The following is a 22,560-nucleotide window of genomic DNA, read 5'->3' as shown; positions in this document are numbered from 1 at the left end:
TCTGATGATAAAATAATCAAATATTTTTTATTAAGAACTCCATTCAAAAATTAAGTTTTAAAAATCAGGCATATTTAAATTTCTGCCCACAATAAGTCTTGGGAGAGAAAAAAAATTCACTATTGTCAAATGTTAAAATTCAAATTACTTTTCAGAAGAACTTTTCAGAAGAACAAAATCTTGTACACAAATTTGACAAAATAAAACTATGAAACTCAAAAACCAAAGTTAATCACCTAATGCTAAGAGTTTATTCAGATTTCTACAGGCATTAATTATGTGCCAATAAACTTAACCCCAAATGTTCCTAGACCTCATCTCATCCTATCTGCCCTATCTCATACCTTTTCATCTGAATCTCCTCCCACCAGAAAAAAAATTCAAAGAACAAGTTAAATCAAATTTTATTAAAGCAATAATTGATTTGACATTTTTAAGAGATGTGTATTAATATAAATTATTAATGAAAAAAGTTGCAAAATGATACTGATTAAAAATAGAAAAGTGATCAATGGAATAGATTGGTAAATGAGATTCAGAAACAATATAACAGTAGCATAGTGTTCAATAAACCTAAAGACAACAATTATTAAGTTATATAAAGATGATATTTCTCAAAAACCATTAGGAATATTGAAAAGTAACATGGCAGAAATCAGATTTACATCTAACATGTTATACCAGATTTCACAATAAACTCCAAATATCCTATAATAAAGGGTCACAATAACATCAAATATTTTCCTATAGAATCATAAAGGAATCCTATATAAAATTAGAAGGTAAAAAAAGGTGATATCTTTATCAATATCACTAAGAGAAGATGATAGAGTCTATCATTTTTAAAAAGCTTTTACCCAGAACTCACTCAGGAATTTTGCAAACTCCAAAAATCTGACACCATTATTCTAAATCACTAATGATAAAAGAAATGTAAAATGAAACTCATCAGACTAACAACAATTGCAAAAGAGGAAAATAGCAATTGTTGAAAAAGATGCGATAACACACTCCTTTTGGAGCTATGAATTTAACAAGCCATTATGGAAAACACTGTAGAATCATACCGCCTAAAATTTGCCCCACTACACATATTCTTTTAACCTTGAAATTCAACAACATTACCAAGGATAGAAGAAAAGAATCTAAACAAATTAAGAAGACTGGCAGCAATTTTTGTTGTAAAAATGTGGGCATTGTAAATAAAATGGGTGCCCATCAATTAGGGGATGGAAGAACAAATTGTGTTACATAAATGTAATAGAATTTTTTGGACACATTAAGAAATATGAAATGAAACAGATTAAAATGAAGAGAACCAGAATATCACTTTACAGAATGACCACAATAATGTATGGGAAACAATTCTGAAAAACCACCAATTTCTGAATAAAGCAGTAATCAATCTTAACTCCAAAAGACTCAAGATGAAATATCCCACATCTTAACAGAGAAGTGATGGACAGCAATACAAAATGAGATAATCTTCCTCATATGTGGCCAATATATTTATTTTGCTTACATATTTGTTACAAAATGTGAGGATAAAAGTGGATTAGTGAGTGGTAAGATATGAGAAAAAAAAATAGCAATACATTTTTAAATGCACCAGTTCAGAAGGAAAACTATGTAACTGAAGTTTTTTCTTTTTTTTTTTTTTTTTTTTTTTTTTTTTTTTTTTTTTTTTTTTTAATATAATCTTCTTTCTCTTACTTTGTATCTTAAAATGACTCTGTGGAGATTATGTTCCATATGTAAAAGGCCAATGTTTTAAAAGCTATTTTTGAACAGGAAAAATAAGTTTTAAAGATATTCACATAGAGTCACTATGTCCTTTGTTTTCACTTCTTTTTCTTTGTCCCTAAGGAGGATTCAATCTGAATCTAGAGGTTAGTAGAAAATTATGTAGAATTTATTGAGCAGTAAATTCCACAGTGGCCCATTTATATTTCCTTTAATGGGACAATGATTGTTTTAAAATATAATTTAAATGTTTTTTCAAGCTTTAGTATTTTATACACTCCTTCTCCACTGATGTTGATCAAACTTTTGAATATGACTCTTCCCCTCCTCCAAGACTTAGTATAATGGGAAAAAAATTAACACCGTACTGCAGGCTCCATGGGTGGTGTACTTTCCAAACTCTCTTAATCTCTTCTCTGCAATCTCACATCATGTTCCCAGATGTCTTGAACCTTTCCAGGATCACTTGTGGGCTTGCCAATCAGCAAGCATAGCCTTCAAGAACCCAAAGAGTCACTTCCATACCTTGCTAATAATAAAGTATCTTTACAAATCTGAAGTATCTGGTGGTCCAACTAATATTTCATTTGTTCTGCTCTTTACTCTGGCTTCCATGCAGGGTTCTGAATGAATTACAACGATTAAATACTGAATATTCCCCCAATATGCCTCCTTCTCTGTAGCCTTACTAGTACCTGAGGAATAAATTTCAGGGACTAAATGTCTCGTAATAAAGGGTCTATGTCTCACTCTTGTCATTACAGAGAATTTAACAGAGCATGTTAGAACATTATAGCTGCTGTTATCCAATGAAGCATGTGTTAAACACTTTATTTTGCAAGGTTAATAACTAAATCATTTCCTCAGAGAACAACTAAGGCTTTTTACCATTACTCTATAATTTTGACTCATAGCAAGTTTACCATTAATTTGTTCAAGTAGATTGCCCTTCTAAACAGAGATGTATTGGTTCAAATAAAAACCATCTGGACTCGGCTTACTTATCTGCAACAATACAATAGTAATTTAGAATTAACTATAAAGTCTAATTAAAAAAAAAACAATGAAGGGAAGTCACTTGAACTTAGCAAAAAATATTAATGTTAAAAATATGTTTAAAGACATGAAGTTTTTAATCTATATATTCAATAATTGGAAAATGAAGAATAAACAAGTCATGTTAATTTTGTATGTCACTATAAATAAAAACTACAAGATACATGAAAAATACAAAGTATAGGTTTGTATGAAATGAGCTAAGCAAAGCAGAATCACAAGAGTATAAACAATGAATATAATTCTATGAAAAAGAAGCATAGGTCTATTAAGTACTTTCGACAATTTCAAAAAGGGATACAGGGCAACTTTTCATTATTAAGTTTGATTTTACTACGTTATAGGTACAGCTTTATCCTACTCTACAATCCTACAATTCTAGTCCAATGTTTCATTGGCTACATCAGCCCACTGGAAGCTCTAATATAGCCCATTAAATTGAAAATGCTTTAATCCCAGAGATCCAATGTCCAATCTACCTAAATTCAGCAGAGTCCTCTCATCAAGATGGCTGAAGGATAGTGAATTTTTTTTTGGCCACAGTAATCCTGACAGAGCTTATCTATTATATCCTAGAAGTCACAAACTGCATTCATTATCTACCCCATAGATAATTGAAACATTAAAGAAATACAGAATCATAGGGGGTTTCTCATCTCTAATGAGTTTATAAATGATTCCAATATCGGAGGCTCTGGGTTGAAGATTAAACTCTATTTAATTCTTGGCTAAGTGATATTATAAATGTTGGGTCTAAAATATAATTTTAAGAGAAACGTGCTGTTGCTTCCAAATACCACACATAAAACAAAGATGGAATTCATAACATAAGATAAAACTATGTATGCCAACATCACAGTGAGTTAGAACCCAGAACTGAAGGTGAATATAACAAGTTAATTTTTAGATTTGTTTTTTAAAATTACTGTAGTTTTGGATGCTTATTTATGTAAACATTTAAATCATAATTTTAGCCACTAGGTGGCAGTGTCTACTTCAATTGGTATAAAATTTGCTCCAATTTTATCACCAAAATATTAGGGTAGATTGTACTGGGATGAAATTAGCAGCACAGGACAACCAATGTAAAGAGCAAGACAAAGTAAACCTAAGCTGTGGCAGGGGAAGATGACATCAAGGGGGACTGTCAGCATTACAGGCATCTTAAAGCAAAAGATTTGGGCCAACTTCAGAAGCATCCACTGCTCAAAGACTTCTTGCCTATCTACCAACAGATATGTGTGTGTGTGCATGCATGTCATGTGCACATGCTGTGCACTGTGCACACACATGCATACATAGTTAGAGATACAGAAATACTTGCATACCAAATATAATTCATTACCCAAATGTTTCAATATCCTGAATTTTGCCTCAAACACAGAAATGCCAGGATTAACCAGAGATACCTATTGGTACAAATTAAGGAAAAGGAAAACTTCCGCTTATATATGTTAGTAAAATTTCTAACTAGGGTCTCCCAATGATTGTGATTGTTCTAACTTTAAGCAGCACAGGAGGGAACCATGTGGACCCAAGAAGTCCCCAGGCTTAAAATGAGCTAATTTCTCTCTCTCTCACACACACACACACACACAGCTATATAGTTACATATTAGTTGTAATGTACCACCATTTTCTTAGTTTTACAATGTACACAGCCATCTCTGAATACTTCCTCTTTTCATTCCCTAATCATTTACCAAGTTCAATTTTGTTGCTCTCATTCATGAAGTATTGCTATAATTTGAGTTTCTCCATTTCAATGCCTCCACTTCTAATTCAATTCAGCATATTACCTACCAGAATAATCTTCCCCAAAATGTCACTTTGATCATATCATTATCTTAAATGAAAAAATTTCCCAGGCTCCTGCTTATTGAATGAATGACCCAATTTGTTAAGCACAGATCCAAGGTTCTCCAAAATGGGCTTCACCTATTTTTTCTAGCCTTATTTCCCACCATTCTCCATTACAAAACTTTACACTATGCTATATCCTCCTGGATATATTGACAGGGGAGACAATATGAATATAATTATGTACAACAAAAAGGAAAAGAAATCTTACCTTATTTCTTACCTGACTATATTGTTTTGGGGCTTTTGACTTTTCTATCACACAACCTTTTATGCTAGTTTTCCCTACTTTTGCTTTTCAGTTCCCCTTTGTGTGCAGTTCCCCCCTATTAGACTGTAAGCTCAATGAGGGCAGGTATTTTCTCCAGACTCCAGACTCTATACTCTTTCCAGTATGCAACCTAGCTGCCCTGGCACATAGGAGATACTTAATGTTTACTGATTCAAGTGTTCTACAAGCAGCAAGAAAGCCACTCAGGTGTAGATAAATAAGGTATAGCATGACTAGGAAGTAAGGAAGGAGCCAGGCTATAAAAAAAATATGAGCATCTTTGAATGCCAGAGAATTTTATATTTGATTTTGGAATGACATCATCTAGTCAGCTTCCTCTTTATGATAATTTTGCTAGCTGAGTAGAAAGAAGACAGACTATGGTGGGAGGAGACATGAACCAGGGAGATCAGTAAGGTTACTTCCATAGCCCAAGTATACACCATACTGACAGTGACCCTGGAGTGGTGCTGGTGTAATGAATACATGAGAGACAATAGGTAACAATGACAGATGGAAGGGGGGGGGGGGGGGAGAGGAGTCCAGGTGTTTCAATTAGATGGAAAACATGACTGGCTGTTGGTACTATAGAGAATAATAGGAAAAGGTCAAAAGGGAGGAGATTTGAGGAGAAAATAAGTTCAGTTTTGCTTTTATTTTTTTTTAAAGCTTTTAATTTTCAAAACATATGCATAGAAGGTTTTCAACATTCACCCCTGCAAAACACTGTTTCAAATTTTTTCCCTCCCTTCTCCCCAAACCCTCCCTCAGAGGCAAGCAATCCAATATATGTTAAACATGTGCAATCTTCTGTACATATTTCCACAATGGTCATACTTCGGAAGAAAAATAAGATCAAAGAGGGAAAAAAATGAGAAAAACAAAATGCAATTAAACAATAACAAAAGTGAAAATACTATGTTGTGATCTACACTTAGTCCCCACAATCCTTTTTTTAGTGCAAATGGTTCTCTCCATCACAAGTCTACTGGAATTGGCCTGAATCATCTCATTGTTGGGAAAAAAAAAAAAAAAAAACATGTCCATCAGAATTGATCATCATATAAACTGGTTGATATGTACAATGATTTCTTGGTTCTGCTAATTTCACTTAGCATCAGTTCATGTAAGACTCTCCAGACCTCTCTGAAATCACCCTGCTGATTGTTTCTTATAAAACAATATTCCATAACATTCATAGACCATAACTTATTCAGCCATTCTCTAACTGGTGGGCAGCCACTTAGTTTCCAGTTTCTTGCCACTACAAAAAGGACTGCCAAACATTTCTGCACACGTACATTTTTATGATGAGCTCAATTTCAAGCATATTGAGTGTCTAAGAGATACCAAGTTTGAAACATACAATAGGCAGTTAAATGCAAGACTGGAGATCAGAAGTTAGAGCTAGATAATTAAGAGCTGAGAATCATCAACCTAGAGGTGATTACTAAACCTTGGGAGCTGCTAAGATCCCTGCCCAGGAGGGAGTAGTACCAAGGAGAAGAGAAGCAATATCCAGAACAGCACCATTAGTGGTTGTAACCCGGGTAAAGAGACCCCTCAGCCTCTGACCCTGCTGGACACAGTATCTGCCCTGATACTCTCATCTCTCCAGGTTTCTGGACATCACTCTCTCATCTGATTGTTCCTTCTGTCTCCTTTGCTGGATTCTCCTCTAGATCACCCTCAGAGTTCTGTTGGGCTCCTGGTCTTCCTCTATCCTATTTCTGAGTAGCTAGGAGGTGGTGCAGTGAATGAAAGTGCTGGGATCAGGAAAACCTGAATTCAATTCAGCCTCAAACACTTACAGCTGTGTGACCCTGGGCAAGTCAGCTAACCTTGTTTGTTGGACTCCAAATGGGGTCACCAAGAATTGGACTCAACTGAAAAACTATTGAACAATCACCTGAGTATAGCTTGAGAATTCTGTCCTGGGCCCTCTTCTCCCTTTATACTACACATCAGAAGATCTCATCAGCTCCATGGATTTAATTACTCTTACCAAAAAAAAAAAATAAAAAAATAAGGAGCCTGGCTTTTTTTCCTCAATAGTAATTTTTTTCCAATTATATCCTTCCTCCCCAAGATACCAAGCAATCTGATATGTTATGCATTTACAATCAATGTACAATCATTTTAAATATATTTCCATGTGAGTTAGTTGGGGGGGGGGGGGGGGGAGGGGAAACAGAACAAAAGAGAAAAGCCATGAGAAAGAAAATGGAACAAAAAAAATAGTATTCTTATTCGGTTTCCAAATATCTCTGGATACGGATGGCATTTTCCATCACAAGTCTATTGGAATCGAAAAAAATTTAATCTATCAAAGTTGATTACCACATAATCTTGTTACAATGTTCTCCTGGTTCTGTTCATTTGAATCAATTCTTGTAAATCTTTCCACAGGCTTTTCTGAAATCAGACTGCTAATCATTTCTTATACTACACTATTCAATCATATACTATAACTTATTCAGCCATTCCCTAGCTGATAGGCATCCCTTCAATTTCCAACTCATTACTACTACAAAGAGCTGCTATAAATATTTTTGCACATGGGTTCTTTTCCCTCTATTATGATCTCTGATACAGACCCAGTAAATACCACTGGATCAAAAGGTATGCTTTATAACTCTTTGGGCAAAGGGGAACCTGACATTTAAAAAAAAAAAAAAAGCAGTTATAACCTTTTCTATATGTGAATGATTTGAAATTATTTGCTTCATAAGCTCAGATTTTTTTTTTTTTTTTTTTTAAACATTCGTTCTTAAAGTGGGAGAATCCTGCATTGGAAGCTTCTCTAATGGGTTAGAAATTAAAAGAAAAAAGGAATGGTAGTCACTAGGCAGACCAAGACTACAAGCCAAAAACAGAAAGGCCTAAGTTAGAAACCAGTCATCAGAAAGGGTCAGAGATGGTGAAAATCAGCCTCTAAACTTCTCATAGTGTCAGTCACTACATTCTATTGACAAACCAAGCCAGGAGAGCACTATACATCGAAATGATCCACAGCTAATTCATGCAGCAAAAACTAGAATAGGAGCCACAACTGGACAAATAGATTCAACAAAGAAACGTGGGTCAAAAAAGCCAGGTCACATGCTGCACTATTTATGATAGCCAATTCTTTCATAAGAGATAACTTTAAAAAATCAATACTTTATTTTAATTAATACTTTTTCCCTCCCTTTCAACTCTATGTATCAGCTCTAACCCCTCTCTGAAACATTCCACACACAATTGCCAAAATGATTATTATTATTTTTTTTTTAATTTAATAGCCTTTGATTTGCAGGATATATGCATGGGTAACTTTACAGCAAAATGATTATTTTTAAAGTACAGGTATAACTATATCACTAACTCAAACGGTTCTATTCCCATTAGGATTAAATAGAAACATTTCTGGTATTTAAAGTCTTTCATATCCTGGCTCCAACATACCTTTTTCCAAGGTTTGTTTTTCTTTTGTTTTTTAATGCATTAGTATTTCCCTTCAAACTCCTCAGTTCATCCAAATTAGCTTTGCTAATCTTCACACACATTCCATTGGCTGGCCATCTTTGTCTTTGCACAGACTGTCCCTCCCCTCCAAGGCCTGGAATGCACTCCTACCTCCCACTCTCAAAAGCCTTCCTTTCCATCACAGTTAAACTAAAACACTACCTTTTAGAAGTCTTTTGCCTCCTCATCCATTAACTACTACCTCCCCACAAAAATTGCCATGTATGTACTTATAAGTGTAGTTCTCTCTTTCCTATAGAATTTATAAGTTCCTGGGGAACAAGGACTGATTTATTTTTATCTTTGCATCATTAGTACCCATGTGCCTGATGCTTAGTAAATGTTTATTGATAGACCAACAGTATAAATCAACAGAATCAATTACTTCTAATATTAATGAGAATTGCCGATTCCATTCACATCATCCATTTAGTATCACAATTTCATGGCCCTGGGTTATTCCACGTCCCCCAAATACACAATCATCTTCTAAAAGTATTTCTTTGGCAACTGTATGTGCAAAGCATGAACAACTCCTTACAAAATTTATCATCAATACCAGCCAAAATCAAAGGCACATTCCCTGATAATGGTCAGTGAATTTCAAACCGTCACTTCTGGTAATGGGAATTTTTGTATGAGAAATGTTTGTGTCGCTCTAGAACTATTTTTAAACTGTTTTATCATACTAAGGAGAGGTTTTCAAACTTAATGTTGCAAAATAAAAAAGCTTTTTCAGCATCATTTTGTACTGATTATTACTGTTATGACAAAAAAAAAAAACCATTTACTCTATAGACAATTGCCTTCTTGATGGTATTTAAACAAGGCTAGTTTGCCTTCCTTAACTTTGAAAGCAGTCTAATAATTTTGGCAATAACATGTATGCAGGTGGAATGCATTATATTCATTTTTAAGATCTTACAACACAGAGAAGATAATTTCCCCAAAAGGAGACATGTTCGTGGGAATCCAAATATTCTGATTCATTACTCAGTCCACTTCAATACTTTTTTAAAGTTTACTTAGGGAAAAATACTCAGTCCACTTCAATACTTTTTTAAAGTTTACTTAGGGAAAACTTTTAAGAAATTAGACCAATTAAATCACTTCAGAATTCAAACGATTCTACCAGATTTCCTTCAAAAACTAAAAAACTGTCCTCTCAGCAGGGCAGATACAAACAATTCAGAAATGTTTAGAAACAGAAATGCTGACGAGCACAACTCCAGAACTTAGGAATGACACTTACCACAAGAAAAGTCACTCTTTTCCTTCTGTTCCTCGAGACCTTAGACTAAACATGGGAGCTAACCCCATTTTCTAATTTCAGCTCGAATTTAAGATAACTCTTTTGTTTCATTTGCAGCTCACACGCTGACACAGCTGCCCCTTCTTTGTAATAAACACAGGGCCTCTATATTTAAAAATACAGTGAAACTTTGTTTTAACATCCCCTCCCCACTCTTCTGCCAATTTTCTCCTTTCCAGTACACAGCCCCACCCCCACTCCATGTGTTTTTGGTGTGTTTTTTTCGAACATGTGATCCTCAAACTCTCAGGGCCCTTGGATGAGGTTAGAAACGAGCCTCACACATCAGGGTATTTTTCTTCTGACTAACAGAACATTCCTAATTCTGATTAGCCTCTTCCCTCAAATCTAAAACAAGTTCAAGATGGATTTCTTCAATCGGGCGCTACAAAGTGGCAAGGTCAAGTTCAATGAGCGAAGCACAGTTACCACAGTTCGGGGTTTTGTTGCGTCTTTTTGTCAGTTTCCGCGGCCAAGCCGGAGCAGGACCCCAGGGCTAGTTAGGACGCGATAAACATCATCAGGCCCCAGAGCAGCCAATCTGGAATTGACATGTAGATGAATTTACAGGAAAGCAGCCCCGAGGGGACGTCCCAGCTCGGGCCAAATGCAAACACCCTTTCTGGCCGGGGAAAAGTCCTGGGAAACTCCCGACTCGAAACCCCAGGGACGCGGCTCACTCCTCCCACGGCCTCGAGGGACAGAAGAGAGCTCTTGTCATACTTTCTGTACGGTAGACTTTTTTTTTTTTTTTTTTTTAAGGAGGGAGACCCACTTCAGTAACTATCTTCCCCAAGAAGGCACCGCACGGGTCAGCTGAGAGGGGTGGGGATGAAAACACGCCCAGCGTCACTTGTGAAACACTTGGCCTGGGAGAGAGGGAGGCGAGACGACTCCAAGCCCGGGTTAATAATCACCTCCCAAAGCCGTGGAAAACTACAGCTCGGAGGGCCGAAGGGAGGGCACGTTCCCGGCAAAGGAAACTGACCAAGTGAAACTGACTAACTACCCTCCCCCTAGTTCTGGTCCTGGGAAGCCCAAGGACGTAGCCCCGCTCTGCCCTGCGCGCACCTCTGGCTCCCAAAGCTACAGTGAATGCTGGATTTCTAAAAGTAGAAAAAGGAGCGAAGAAATGCTGGTTTGGGGGGCCCTAAAGGCTTAAAAAAAATTTCTGAGTAATTTAAAAAGAAAAAACCGAGATTCCCATACCGGGAGTCGAACCCGGGCCGCCTGGGTGAAAACCAGGAATCCTAACCGCTAGACCATATGGGAAGCTACACTCTGATATGCTTCTGAGACCCACCTGACAAGCGCAGGCGCCGCCGTTACCCTCAGCCGCCGCTACCTTCACTTCCGCGCTTCTGCCAACGCCGCCGCCGAGCTGCTGCAGCGTCTGCCCGAAGCCCAGGTCGCCGCCCACGCGCTCTGGAGCGTGAGGACTAGGCGCTCGAGACCACGTGGAGGCTGGGAGGGAGGAGTAAGGAGCGAGGGGGCGGAGCAAGAAGGGAGGGGGCGGGACCAGTCTTCCCCTCCCTCCCCACCCCCACCCACCCCGGGGCGCCAGAACTGTGAAGAGACGTCCCAGCCTCGCTTAGTATCCGACTGCTGGGCCCAAGTTTCTGCAGTCGTAGGGGAGCGGGCTAGGATCACCCGGCTGCCCACCTGATCGGGGGCGCCGCTCCTCCCCCTCTCCCCCTTCTGCTCCCGCCTTCCCCTCGCCGGCCGTTCTGGTCTAAAGCTAGGGCGGCGATGTCTCTGAGAACTGCGGTATGCGTGAGGGGTAGGGGCAGCTCGCCCGCGGGGTGCCGGGCCCCCGGCTCAGCCCCTCACCCCAGCTCTTGCTACTATGGAGCCGTAGCTTCGTTTGACCTCAGACCCTACTTAATCTCCTTTAGGCACCTTTATAATCCGCACTCCACCCCCACCCCCACCTTGGAGTACCGCCCTTGCTCGCGGGGGGGAGGGGAATTGTTAAACGCGACTTGAGTCCTCTCGGCTCCCGTAGTTGGGGACTATGGGATGCCGGTCCCGAGTGTGGCGGCTAATCCGGGGCTGCCTTGGGCCTCGCGGCGGGCAGTGCCCCGTGATCCCCGCGCGCTAACCACCCCGAGCTAGAGGCCGGAGCCGCCGCCGCAGCAGCAGCCGCCGCCGCCGCCATGTGAGTGTCGCAGGCTCTCTCCCCGCCCTGAGCCTCGACCCCCACAGCGCCCTCGGGTTTCGGGGCAGGGTGCATCCCCGGCGCTGCCCGGGGGCTCGGGCCGGCGCCCGTGGGTGGGAGGGACCCCGGCGCTCGGAAGGCCCCGTTTTCGCCGTGGCCGCGCGTGCGCGCGGCTAAGCAGCCGACCCCGGTTTTCGAGCGTACCCCCCTCCCGGCTCCATATTCAGCGGGGCCTTCCTGGCCCTTGTATCCCTTTAGGAACGTGCCCGGGCTTCCGGGATCCTTGGGTATTAAAGGGTTTGCCTTCGCCCGCAGCTTCTCTCCGCCCCGAAAAAGTTGCTCGCCCCGATACAGCGATGGGAACTTTTCTCCGCGTTCCTTGCCTGCGTCGGGAAAGAAAAAGCAAAAATAGATCACAACTCATTAAACCGTGAGGGTCAGAAACTGCTTCAGGCACAGGGCCTCATCTTCCCCTGTGAGGGAAGGAACTTTATTTGAGCAATGATGAGTTCCCACAGACTTGCAGCCCAGTTACATCCTAGGCAGACGTTGAAGCGGCAGGATCCTTCCTTCTCTCAGCGGTGGTCTTCTGTGCAGAAAGAAGTTAGGCTTTTCCACTCGTGCCACTGGCAAATGAAGGAGCCTGGCGCTTCTAAGGCAACTTAACCATAGCCCCATCCGGGTGGTCCGTAAACTTTAACTGAACGGTACAAAATTAGCACAGCTACGTCATGTGCACATCGGATAACAGTGCTAAGTGATGTAGTTAATCGGGGTTCAGTAACAAATTTCAAACTTGAAATCCTAAGCTTGTGTAAAGTATACGCAGCTTTTCTGTATTAACATTGTTACTACTTTTTATTTCCCCTCTCCCCCTCTTCTCTTTTTCAGGGCGGACTATTGGAAATCACAACCAAAGAAATTCTGTGATTATTGCAAGTGCTGGATAGCCGACAATAGGCCTGTATGATGACCTAATACTATTAATTCCGAAATATGAAAACTTGAATCGTGTTTTTATGTCAGTTCCATGTAAAGAATTCACCTCCCACCCCTTTTCTTTAAAAAAATAAAATCACTCAAGAAGTTAATTCATGAGCTGAAACCAGATCAGCAAATTAAGTACTTATTTATCAGTACTTTGCCAGGTGTGAGTATGCAACTTAGAAGACTAATAGGATAAATTGAATGTCTACAAGCATTAAAATCTGCAAAGTACAAATAGATATGGTACTCTATGATAAGGACAAAAGAAAGAACTCAACAAAATTCTTTAAAATAGTTTGAAAAGATAGTTGTTACCTTCAGCTTTGAGGAAATCTTAGAAGACTGAAGGAGGATGGAGCATTCCAACCTAGACTTGAATGAAAAGGCAGCTAGTTTCAACAGATAGTATAGAATGAATTCGTTCTGTCATTTAGGAATGGGTTGGACAAATGCAGTCAGGATAAAAATGGGGAATTGCCATTAGTACAAATCATCCAGAAAATAGAAAACATTTAGAGAAGTACTGAACAATAAAATTATCAAAGTAGATTAGAGGCAGATCATAGCAGGCCTTAAAATCCAACATTGTTTCTTAAGTGTTTTATTCATTCCTAGTACAAGAGTTTTTCCACTATATGTTTTCTTTAGCAATGTTAAGGCTTGATTTTTTGTTGTTGTTTTAAAGTATATTTTATGTAGGTCAATGCCCATTTCATACTTTTTAAAGCAGATTGTTGAGTAGGCAGTTTCTTCAGTTTTCAGTAGATGGCCCCATTGTAGTAATATGTCAAGTTGGGTTCTCAAATATGTGAAATTAACATTAAAATTTATAAGGATTTTATAATTTCAAGTAGTTCTTCCTTATGTTTCTTGCTGTATAGAAGAAATCAATTCTTTATCTCCGCATCAATAGATGTTCAAATTTGAAAACTATCATAGTAATCTCCCTATGTTGGAATGTAGCAACTGTCCTAAAAAAATAGTAACAGTCACTTGTTCTCAGTTAAGCTATTGTTTTTGAGCCAAGATCTAACACACAAAATATCACCTTTTCATTTTTTTTCCTGAATCCTCATGTACATTTCTCATATTCTTTTGGAAATAAATGTGACTTCAAAAACCTGATCTTTATGACTAGTGATTTGTAAATTTTGTTATAATTTCTGTCTTTGAAAAATATTGTATGGCTTAGATCAGGGGTCCTCAAACTACAGCCCGAGGGCCAGATGTAGCAGCTGAGGATGTTTAACCCCCTCACCCAAGGCTATGAAGTTTCTTTATTTAAAGGCTCACAAAACAAAGTTTTTGTTTTTACTATAGTCAGGCCCTCCAACAGTCTGAGGGACAGTGAACTGGCCCCCTATTTAAAAAGTTTGAGAACCCCTGGCTTAGATCTTTTTTTTAATCATCTTTTGTTTAAAAAAAAATATATATATATATACATATATATATATATCATTTTTTATCCCTTTGATACTGAGACTCTATACTTCTTTATTAATGACCACAAAGGTGTTTGTTCCTCCTCCTTTTCCTAGACTCACAGTTAATAATGCTTTCCAGAGCATAGTAAAATTCATTTAATCAATCCTAGCTATAGTATATTTAAGTAAATTTTGTGCCACATATTGGAAACTATTATTTGCCTGCCCTTTTAATCAGTATCTTAGGGTCTCTAAGATAAGATTTTAAAGGTGAAGTATTGATAAGCCTGAAACCATTTTTGACTTTCTTAGATTTTTGGGTTTTTTTGTTGCTGTGCTTAGGAGAATTGTTTTAAAGTTTAGTTCACTGTAAAATTTCTTTGTCACTTACAGGTGAATTTGATATTTGAAATATTATAGTAGTAGTAAGGAGAGCTTTGTGGTGGTTGAAAATTAATGAATACAGGGGCTGCTAGGTGGGGTAGTGGATAGAGCACCACCTCTGAAGTCAAGAAGACCTGAGTTGGAATCTAGCCTCAGACACTTAACACTTCCTGGCTGGGTGACCCTGGGCAAGTCACTTAAACCCAATTGCCTCAGCAAAAAAAAGAAAGGAAGAAAATGAGTACAAAAAAATATTTTTTGCCATTTTAAAAAAATATTGTTGGATTTTTTTTTCTAAGAACTTTTTAATGGTATCTTAAGTTACCCTAAAAATGAACTGTATTAGCTCTATTCTAGAAAAGAGGTAAAAATTATTCTCCTAAACTTATCTTAAATTTTCTTAAACTTTTATCCTCATAAAACTTCAGTTCAACGCCATCCTTCCCTAACTGTCCCATTCTGTTTTAATTAAAGCATCCTTATAAATATATGCCAACAATTTTCCAGTCCACAAAATTTATTGATATTATTTCCTTGTAGGAGGTAACCTAAATAGCAATATAAGTTATTATCTTACCCAGAACAAATTATCACTTAGTTTGGATCAGGTGACTGCAAAATGATACTAATATAATAAAGTAAAATAGTAAGGCAGATACTGCACATAGTAAATAAGTGCTTTTCAAAGTAACCACCCAAAGTATAATTTACTTCTTTAACCTTTAATCGGGGGTACAATTTTTCTTTTACTTTTATTACAGTTTCTGTTTGCTTTAGAATACTAATATTTGTAGACTTAACAGTCGATCAAGAACATAATTTAAAAAAAAAAAAAAAGAAAATGCATTTTATGATTTTCTTTTTCTCCCATTGAAGAATAAACTTAAAATCTAGTTTATTCCTTATTTCTTCCCCAGAGGATTCCTCATCAATATGAAGTGAGGGGGGAAAACCTCAGAAACTTGTTACTTTTAGTATATTTTATGGTATTTGGGCAGATTCTTTATTTGAACAAGAATTTTCTCACTTAGACTTTATTTTATAAAAGCTTATTTTAAAATTTTAATTAGTAGATATCTTTTTCTTGAGCAAAAACATCACAAGTCTAATATTATACATATATAAGAATTCAACTTTTTTTTCCTCATGCTTTTTCCCCTTTTGTTCTGACTTTTCTTTCCCAACAAGATTTATAAGGAAATATGTAATAAAAATGAATATACATATATAACACCTGTCCCCCCCAAAAATTGCTGGCTTATACAGGATAAACTAAAACATTACTCACTGGTATTATTTTGTAAAAAGGATCAATTTATATTAAAGTTTTGTTTTAGCTTTTTTATCTTATTTCAAGAAATTTTTTAAATTTCAAGAGTTACCTTCTCTTCCTTCCTGGATCTTCATGATTCATAGTAAGAATTATCACTTATGACTTGTTTCTTTATTTTTCCCTTTTTTGATATTTTTCAAGAGTGTTGAATTTCATGAACGAGGAAAGAACCACAAGGAAAATGTGGCCAAAAGAATCAGTGAGGTAATTCAGATTTTTCTATAAATTTCTCAGATTAATCTTGGTCCTTTTACTTTGTTCTAACCTTTCGTATTTTCTGTAGATTAAACAGAAAAGTCTGGAAAAGGCAAAAGAAGAAGAAAAAGCATCAAAGGAGTTTGCAGCAATGGAGGCAGCTGCTCTAAAAGCATACCAAGAGGATTTGAAAAGGCTTGGAATCAATTCAGGTAGAAAAGCTGCCAAAATGCTTTAAACGTAACATCAGAGAGAATATTGTGTAAACTTTTATTGTTTCCATGGGTGAGGTTCCCTGATGAAGCTCATACACTAAAGAGACACTCTTAATGTTTTTATTGGCAGCCTTTCTCCTAAGTGAGGACATAGAACTTTGTACCCTTTCATTTTACCTCTTCATCTTTTAAACTTCAATCTGAGCCTAAATATTTTCTCAATCTAAACAACTTGTTTATAAGCCATTTAAATTGTTTATTTGGCTGTTATATTTATTCATTAATAAATGTGAACAGCCTTCAGTTTCTAATTATCATTCTGCAAAAATAATAATCAAATTATGTAATGTGTTATGTTCTTTTTATGGTAGAGATTGTTGCATTTATCTTTATTCCCACCACCTCCTAAGTACCTATCATGTGCTGCATTGCATATAATGGGTATTTAGTTAATATTTATTAATGAGTAAGTGCTGACAGTATGGTTTAATAGAAAGAACACTGGAATTGAGTTTGGAGTTGGAGAATGTCCTTTTCACTGGATAAGACCCTTAGGGTAAAACTTTATCTTGTCCCATTTTATATGTCTGTTTCTTCATCTATAAAATGAGGAGATTGGCCTGGATTGAGTGCAGATCAACAATTTCTTGGGTACTGGACTGTGTGTGTTAAGGATATGGAATAAAAATAAAATGGTCTGCCCTCAAGGACCTTACATTCTACTAGAAAATCTCTAAGGACTCTACTAGCTATTAATCTCTTGAACTTGTGAATGCTGACATGTTTATGTGGGGGAAAGTTGTAGTAAAGCACTACATGGGGATTTATTCAGAGATAGAGATTGACTCTGCCCTAGGACAGATAAGTTATTCATGTGGTATAGGACTATCTTCTTGTTTCTTTTAATCATTTTTAGAGATTTCAGTACTTACTGGATTATATCTTAATTATTTGTATTTGACTCAGGCTTCAATAATCATATTGTCTACATTAATTTGCCTTTTAATCTAGTGAAAACTGCTTTTAGGATGACATTCCCTAAGATAGGGTTCTAGTCATTGTTTTAAGAATGCTCCACTGGGGCTGCTAGATGATGTAGTGGATAGAACACCAGCCCTTAAATCAGGAGGACCCGAGTTCAAATTTGATCTTAGACACTTAACACTTCCTAACTGTATGACCCTGGGCAAGTCACTTAACCCCCAATTGCCTCAGCAAAAAAAAAAAAAAAAAAAGTTTCACTGACTAAGTCATCCTTCTTCTACTTTCAATATAGATGTCACAGAGTCTAGCACACCACAGTTAACCAGCACTGCCCCGTCTGTCTCACTGTCAGATCAAAAGAAGGCAAAGAAAAAGAGGAAAAAAGATATTTCCAATATAGATTCAGTAGGAGCTTCCAAATGGGTAGAAGGCATATCATCAGAGGGTTACCAGTATTATTATAATACCATCACAGGAGGTAAGTAGTTTAGGTACAAATATAGTATAATGCCATAATTATTTTTTGAGGTTTTATTTATTTTTGTAGGTTTTTCTTTTCCTAATAAAGTCCTATTATGTTGCTTCATCATGGCATATAGATATCTTGGGGTATTCAAATCTGTGCCAATGGCACACAAATTCTAACAAGTCCTGCCAACCTGAAAAAGTTTCTAATATGAGTCTGTTTTTTTTGGATTGTGTGTCTTTGATTTAAGGACTACCTAGTTTAAAGACCCTTATTATCAGGATGGTCACTAAGCAGTGAATTTTCTGGGTTTCAGCAACTCAAAGAACTATGCACAAAAAAGTAAAAGGCACTGAGGAGAGACTTACATTGGAATACCCCATCTGCCAATTTCCATTCTTATGACCATAAACAGGTCATTCAGGCTCATCAAGCTTTAGTTTTTGTTTTGTTTTTCATCTATTTAGCATTCGTTGATGCTCTCTATAGTACCTCCTTAGTGGTGCTGTTGTTCCAGTGAGAGAATATATGTATAATATAATCTCTAAATCTTAAAATACTATAGAAGTGTCACATTTTTATATATCATCTGTGATGGCAAAGAAATGGCTCCTTGGATCACTGAGCTGTCAATGAAATTATAGATATTATTTTATGTAACTCCCCAGTTTTAAGTTAAATACCATAATCCCATCTGGACCCTGAATGAAGTTGCCATTGCACTATAATAGATAGGATTACTCTGGAGTCATCAGTTGTGGGAGTGGGTCTGTATTCCATCATGAGAATTCAGCAGTGACAGATCTAACTTCTTGCATAGCTGTCTTAAAGTCATAATTTATCTTTGGCTTTATAGTTTTTTGGTAGTGATACAAGAGATGAATGCTGCACCTTGGCTTGTTCTTTATGTTCCAGAGAAATCTTGTTTTATTCTCATACTTCATTCTGTAGTAGTAGTCCCATCTTCATCACAGCAAATACTTTGCTTCAAAATTGATGAAATTTTAATTCCATGAAGACTTGATTCTTTTTATGACTAACTCCTGTAATCATAATTATTGTAGTAATTCCTTCATTTAAAAAAATTTTCAACTTTCCTGATTATGTGAAACTTGTTTGTCTCTCTGTACAGCTATAGTGTATTATGTGCTTTTATTGGCCTGAATGTAGTATATACAATTTTTTTTTCTCCAAAAAAATTAACTCGAATAAAACTTGAGGGCCACTTATAATTGCTGTTATTTTTCAGCTGAAAAACATATTTATTAATAGCTACATTTATAATAGAATATTTTTGTGGTGCTGTAATCAGGAGGAACCTATAGTTGTATAGATAGGTTTAATAATTGTGAAAGTATTTGTTAGTCTTCCTACCCCATTAAATTATAAAGTCTCTTAAAGAAAGAGACTTTTGTAATTCTCTACAGAATAGTGTGAACACATTGGATAGTTCTGATGTATTGATGATCTTCATGGATTAATGGAACAAACCAAATCATCTGGACATGTTTTAGGAAGCAGAAAAACTAACTTGAATATGATTTGACTTTTAGAATCTCAATGGGAGAAACCTGAAGGATTCCAAGGAAAGTTTAGTAAGGTAATTGAACTTATTTCTATTCAGTAAAATTCTTAATCTGTTGTTGGGGAAAGAGTACTTCTAAACATTATTTTATACCATCAAACACCAATTTGCAGTTTTTGTCCTCTCTATTTCAAAACAACTCCAAGAGTCATTTATAGAACAGTTCCAAGAATTCTTTAGGTCAAGGGTCAGTAACCTGTGGGATAGAGATAGCTCTTCAATCACTCATAGGCCATTTTGGGCCCAGATATCCACTTTATCTTCTGTTTGACAAGAACTGCTATCTCATTCAAAAATTAGTGGCTGATGTGAATAGTCTCCTAAGAAATTTGTTATATCAGTTCCCTCTTTTCCCAAACTCCTTTTTTTCAGTGTTTCAAGTTCCCAATCCAGTCACCATCAATTCTTGATACTTGAATGCAAGAGAATATATATCTAGACAGTATTTAAAAAAAAAAAAAAACACAAAACTCTACTGATTTTTTAACATTTTATATATATATATATGTGTGTGTGTGTGTGTGTATATCAGGGTGGCTTTTTTGTCATTATCATTGTTGTTAAATATGATCATTTTTAACATTTTATGTGCTTCTTTTTGTTAGAAAACAGCAATGCCTCTTTGGGTAGAAGGTTTAAGTGAAGATGGTTATACCTATTATTATAATACAGAAACCGGTGGTAAGTAATATAATTTAACTTTTCTCTAGATGGAAAGGATTTGTTTGCATGATATGAATTCCTAATATATAAGCTAAAATTGAAGTTTTTTGTGTCTTCTGTTGTAAATGTAGCTATTAATAAATATATATGTTAGGGGGCAGCTCGGTGGTGCAGTGGATAAAGCACCAGCCCTGAAGTCAGGAGGACCTGAGTTCAAATATGACCTCAGACACTTAACACTTCCCAGCTGTGTGACTGGGCAAGTCACTTAACTCCAATTGTCCCAACAACAAAAAAAATGTGTGTGTGTTCAAATATACATATGAACAAATAAAAATAAACAGTATCTTAAATGTGTTATTAATTTAATCTCCCCCTCGCCCCAAACTCTTTTTTTTTTGTCTCTCTTCTGTTTTCCCCTCAGATTTTGTTGAAATTCATAGCATTGTAGAAAATACAAGTATTATTTTTTTCAATTGACATAATATGAAGAATAAGAAAATATTAAAGATTTATATTCTTAATGGCATAACATTCCATTATGATCATATACAGTTTATTCAGCCTTCCTAAATTCAACACATCACATCCATCTTTTTTGCTATAACCAATATTAAGAAAATGTATGTGTAGTACTTTTACAAGCAGAGCATATCCTTAGCATATAGTAGTTGAACTAGGTCTAACTTACTAGGTGAAAGGATGAATAAAAAAGTTCTTATTATATAATTCCATATTGTTTTCCTAAAGATTGTGTCATTTTATAATTAATGTACCTTTTTTTTTCCATAGCCCTTCTGGCATTGAATTTTAGAATTTTTAATTTAATTTGCCAATTTAATAATTGTAATTGAGCATCTCAGAATTGTTTTAATTTATATTTCTGATAATTAGATTTTTAATATTTTTAATCGTGGTTATTTTTAATTTGTGATTCTTCTGAAAATTGCCTACTAATATTCGTTAGCCATATATTGTGAGTGAATGGTCCCATAAGAATTATGTGAATTACTTTTAGATCATAGATATTAAACTTTTTGTCAAAAATATTATAGCAATTCTTATATATTGTGTGGTTGTGCTCCACATCATTTAGTTTTTACCAGTTAATAGACTCAAAAAAGTAGGAGAAATGGAAATTATTTAAACCCTTATCTTTACCTCTTTTATATCAAAATCATTTTAAAAATAGGATGTTAGAGCTGAAAGATCAATCTAGTTTAGCCTCTTTATTTTATAATAGAATCCTATAAATTAAATTATTTTAATTCTCTAGATTGTGTTTTTTAACTTATAGAAAGATTTTTCAGGTGAAAATTATATTCCATGAACCCTTTGTGTAAATATTTTTAGAACATACAGACAGTAATTAAGGAATATAGATTATAGTCTTTGTGTACCTATTAACACTAAATTTTGGGTTGTATTTCCTTCTTTCTTCCTTTCTATCAGTAGAGATCTCCTAGTGAAGAAACCCCTCCCCCCATATAAACAAGAACCTACTGTGCAGAATATAGTTTTGGTGTCTTGAACTAGCTCTCTACCATGCTTTACCACCTCTAACATTAGGAGTCAGTACAAAAACAGAGTGAAATGATTTTGTTTATTTATAATGTATAATTCTTTTTGGAACTCCTCAGATACCAGTTAAAATCTTTTTTTGTAAATTAGAAAATCAGTGTTTTATTTCCCCCCAAAAAAACCCAGCAACCTGAATTTCTTAAAATTGATTTAGTAATTATATTTCTACAATGGTGCTTTCTATTCTTCTGAATTAGTTTTGATGGAATTATAATTATTGTTTTAACAAGTTTCTATGAGCGCTTTTTTTGGAGGGGGGAGTTTATTATTTTGTAGAATTCTATAAAATATGTTAATTGAGATTGTAGTTCACCAAAATCCTCAGAGAGGCTTTACATGACTTCTTTCTATAGATGTTTCCCCCATTCTTTTGTGTAGATTTTTAAAGCCAAATGTAGAATATTCCATTTAGCCCATTTTTCTAGTTTACTGAGACCCTTTGGAACCCTGATTCTGAAATCCACATTGGTTTCCCTTCTCACTCATTGTCAGCTGCAAATCAAAAACTGGTGTTATGTATTTTTATATAAGTCACTGGTTGTATTAGTAATCCTGAAAACCAGAAATAAAAAAGGAGGCCAGTTTTGGCTATTATAGAATAGGTGAATAAGGAAGGTGTAGAACTAAAAAGATGGGGATAGCTGTCTTGTATTCCAAACAAAAGAATCGTCCTACAAGTAAAAAAGCCCCTAGAGCAGGGGTCCTCAAACTAGGGCCCACAGGCCAGTTGCAGCAGCTGAGGACGATTATCCCCCTCACCCAGGGGTATGAAGTTTCTTTATTTAAAGGCCCACAAAACAAAGTTTTTGTTTTTACTATAGTCTGGCCCTCCATCTG

The 22,560-nt window shown here is 36.3% G+C and overlaps 1 protein-coding gene and 1 non-coding gene across 2 annotated transcripts in view; one reads left to right on the top strand and one right to left on the bottom strand.

The window, feature by feature from the left end:
* Positions 1 to 10,948: 10,948 nt before the first annotated feature.
* On the bottom strand, positions 10,949 to 11,020 carry TRNAE-UUC. Its single transcript has one exon. It is a non-coding gene; the product is annotated as a tRNA-Glu (tRNA).
* Positions 11,021 to 11,292: 272 nt separating this feature from the next.
* Positions 11,293 to 22,560, top strand: part of WBP4 (WW domain binding protein 4) — a 28,668-nt gene continuing 17,400 nt past the window's right edge. The window contains exons 1-7 of the mRNA XM_031958448.1: positions 11,293 to 11,906; positions 12,798 to 12,870; positions 16,176 to 16,238; positions 16,318 to 16,441; positions 17,721 to 17,906; positions 19,448 to 19,494; positions 20,085 to 20,160. Coding sequence (XP_031814308.1) covers positions 11,905 to 11,906; positions 12,798 to 12,870; positions 16,176 to 16,238; positions 16,318 to 16,441; positions 17,721 to 17,906; positions 19,448 to 19,494; positions 20,085 to 20,160 — 571 coding nt within the window. The 5' untranslated portion in view covers positions 11,293 to 11,904. The remainder of the gene's footprint in view (positions 11,907 to 12,797; positions 12,871 to 16,175; positions 16,239 to 16,317; positions 16,442 to 17,720; positions 17,907 to 19,447; positions 19,495 to 20,084; positions 20,161 to 22,560) is intronic.

Source organism: Sarcophilus harrisii, chromosome 3 (assembly GCF_902635505.1).
Source record: "Sarcophilus harrisii chromosome 3, mSarHar1.11, whole genome shotgun sequence".
Classification (NCBI taxonomy): Eukaryota; Metazoa; Chordata; class Mammalia; order Dasyuromorphia; family Dasyuridae; genus Sarcophilus; species Sarcophilus harrisii.
This window is presented reverse-complemented; position numbering and strand designations above follow the sequence as displayed.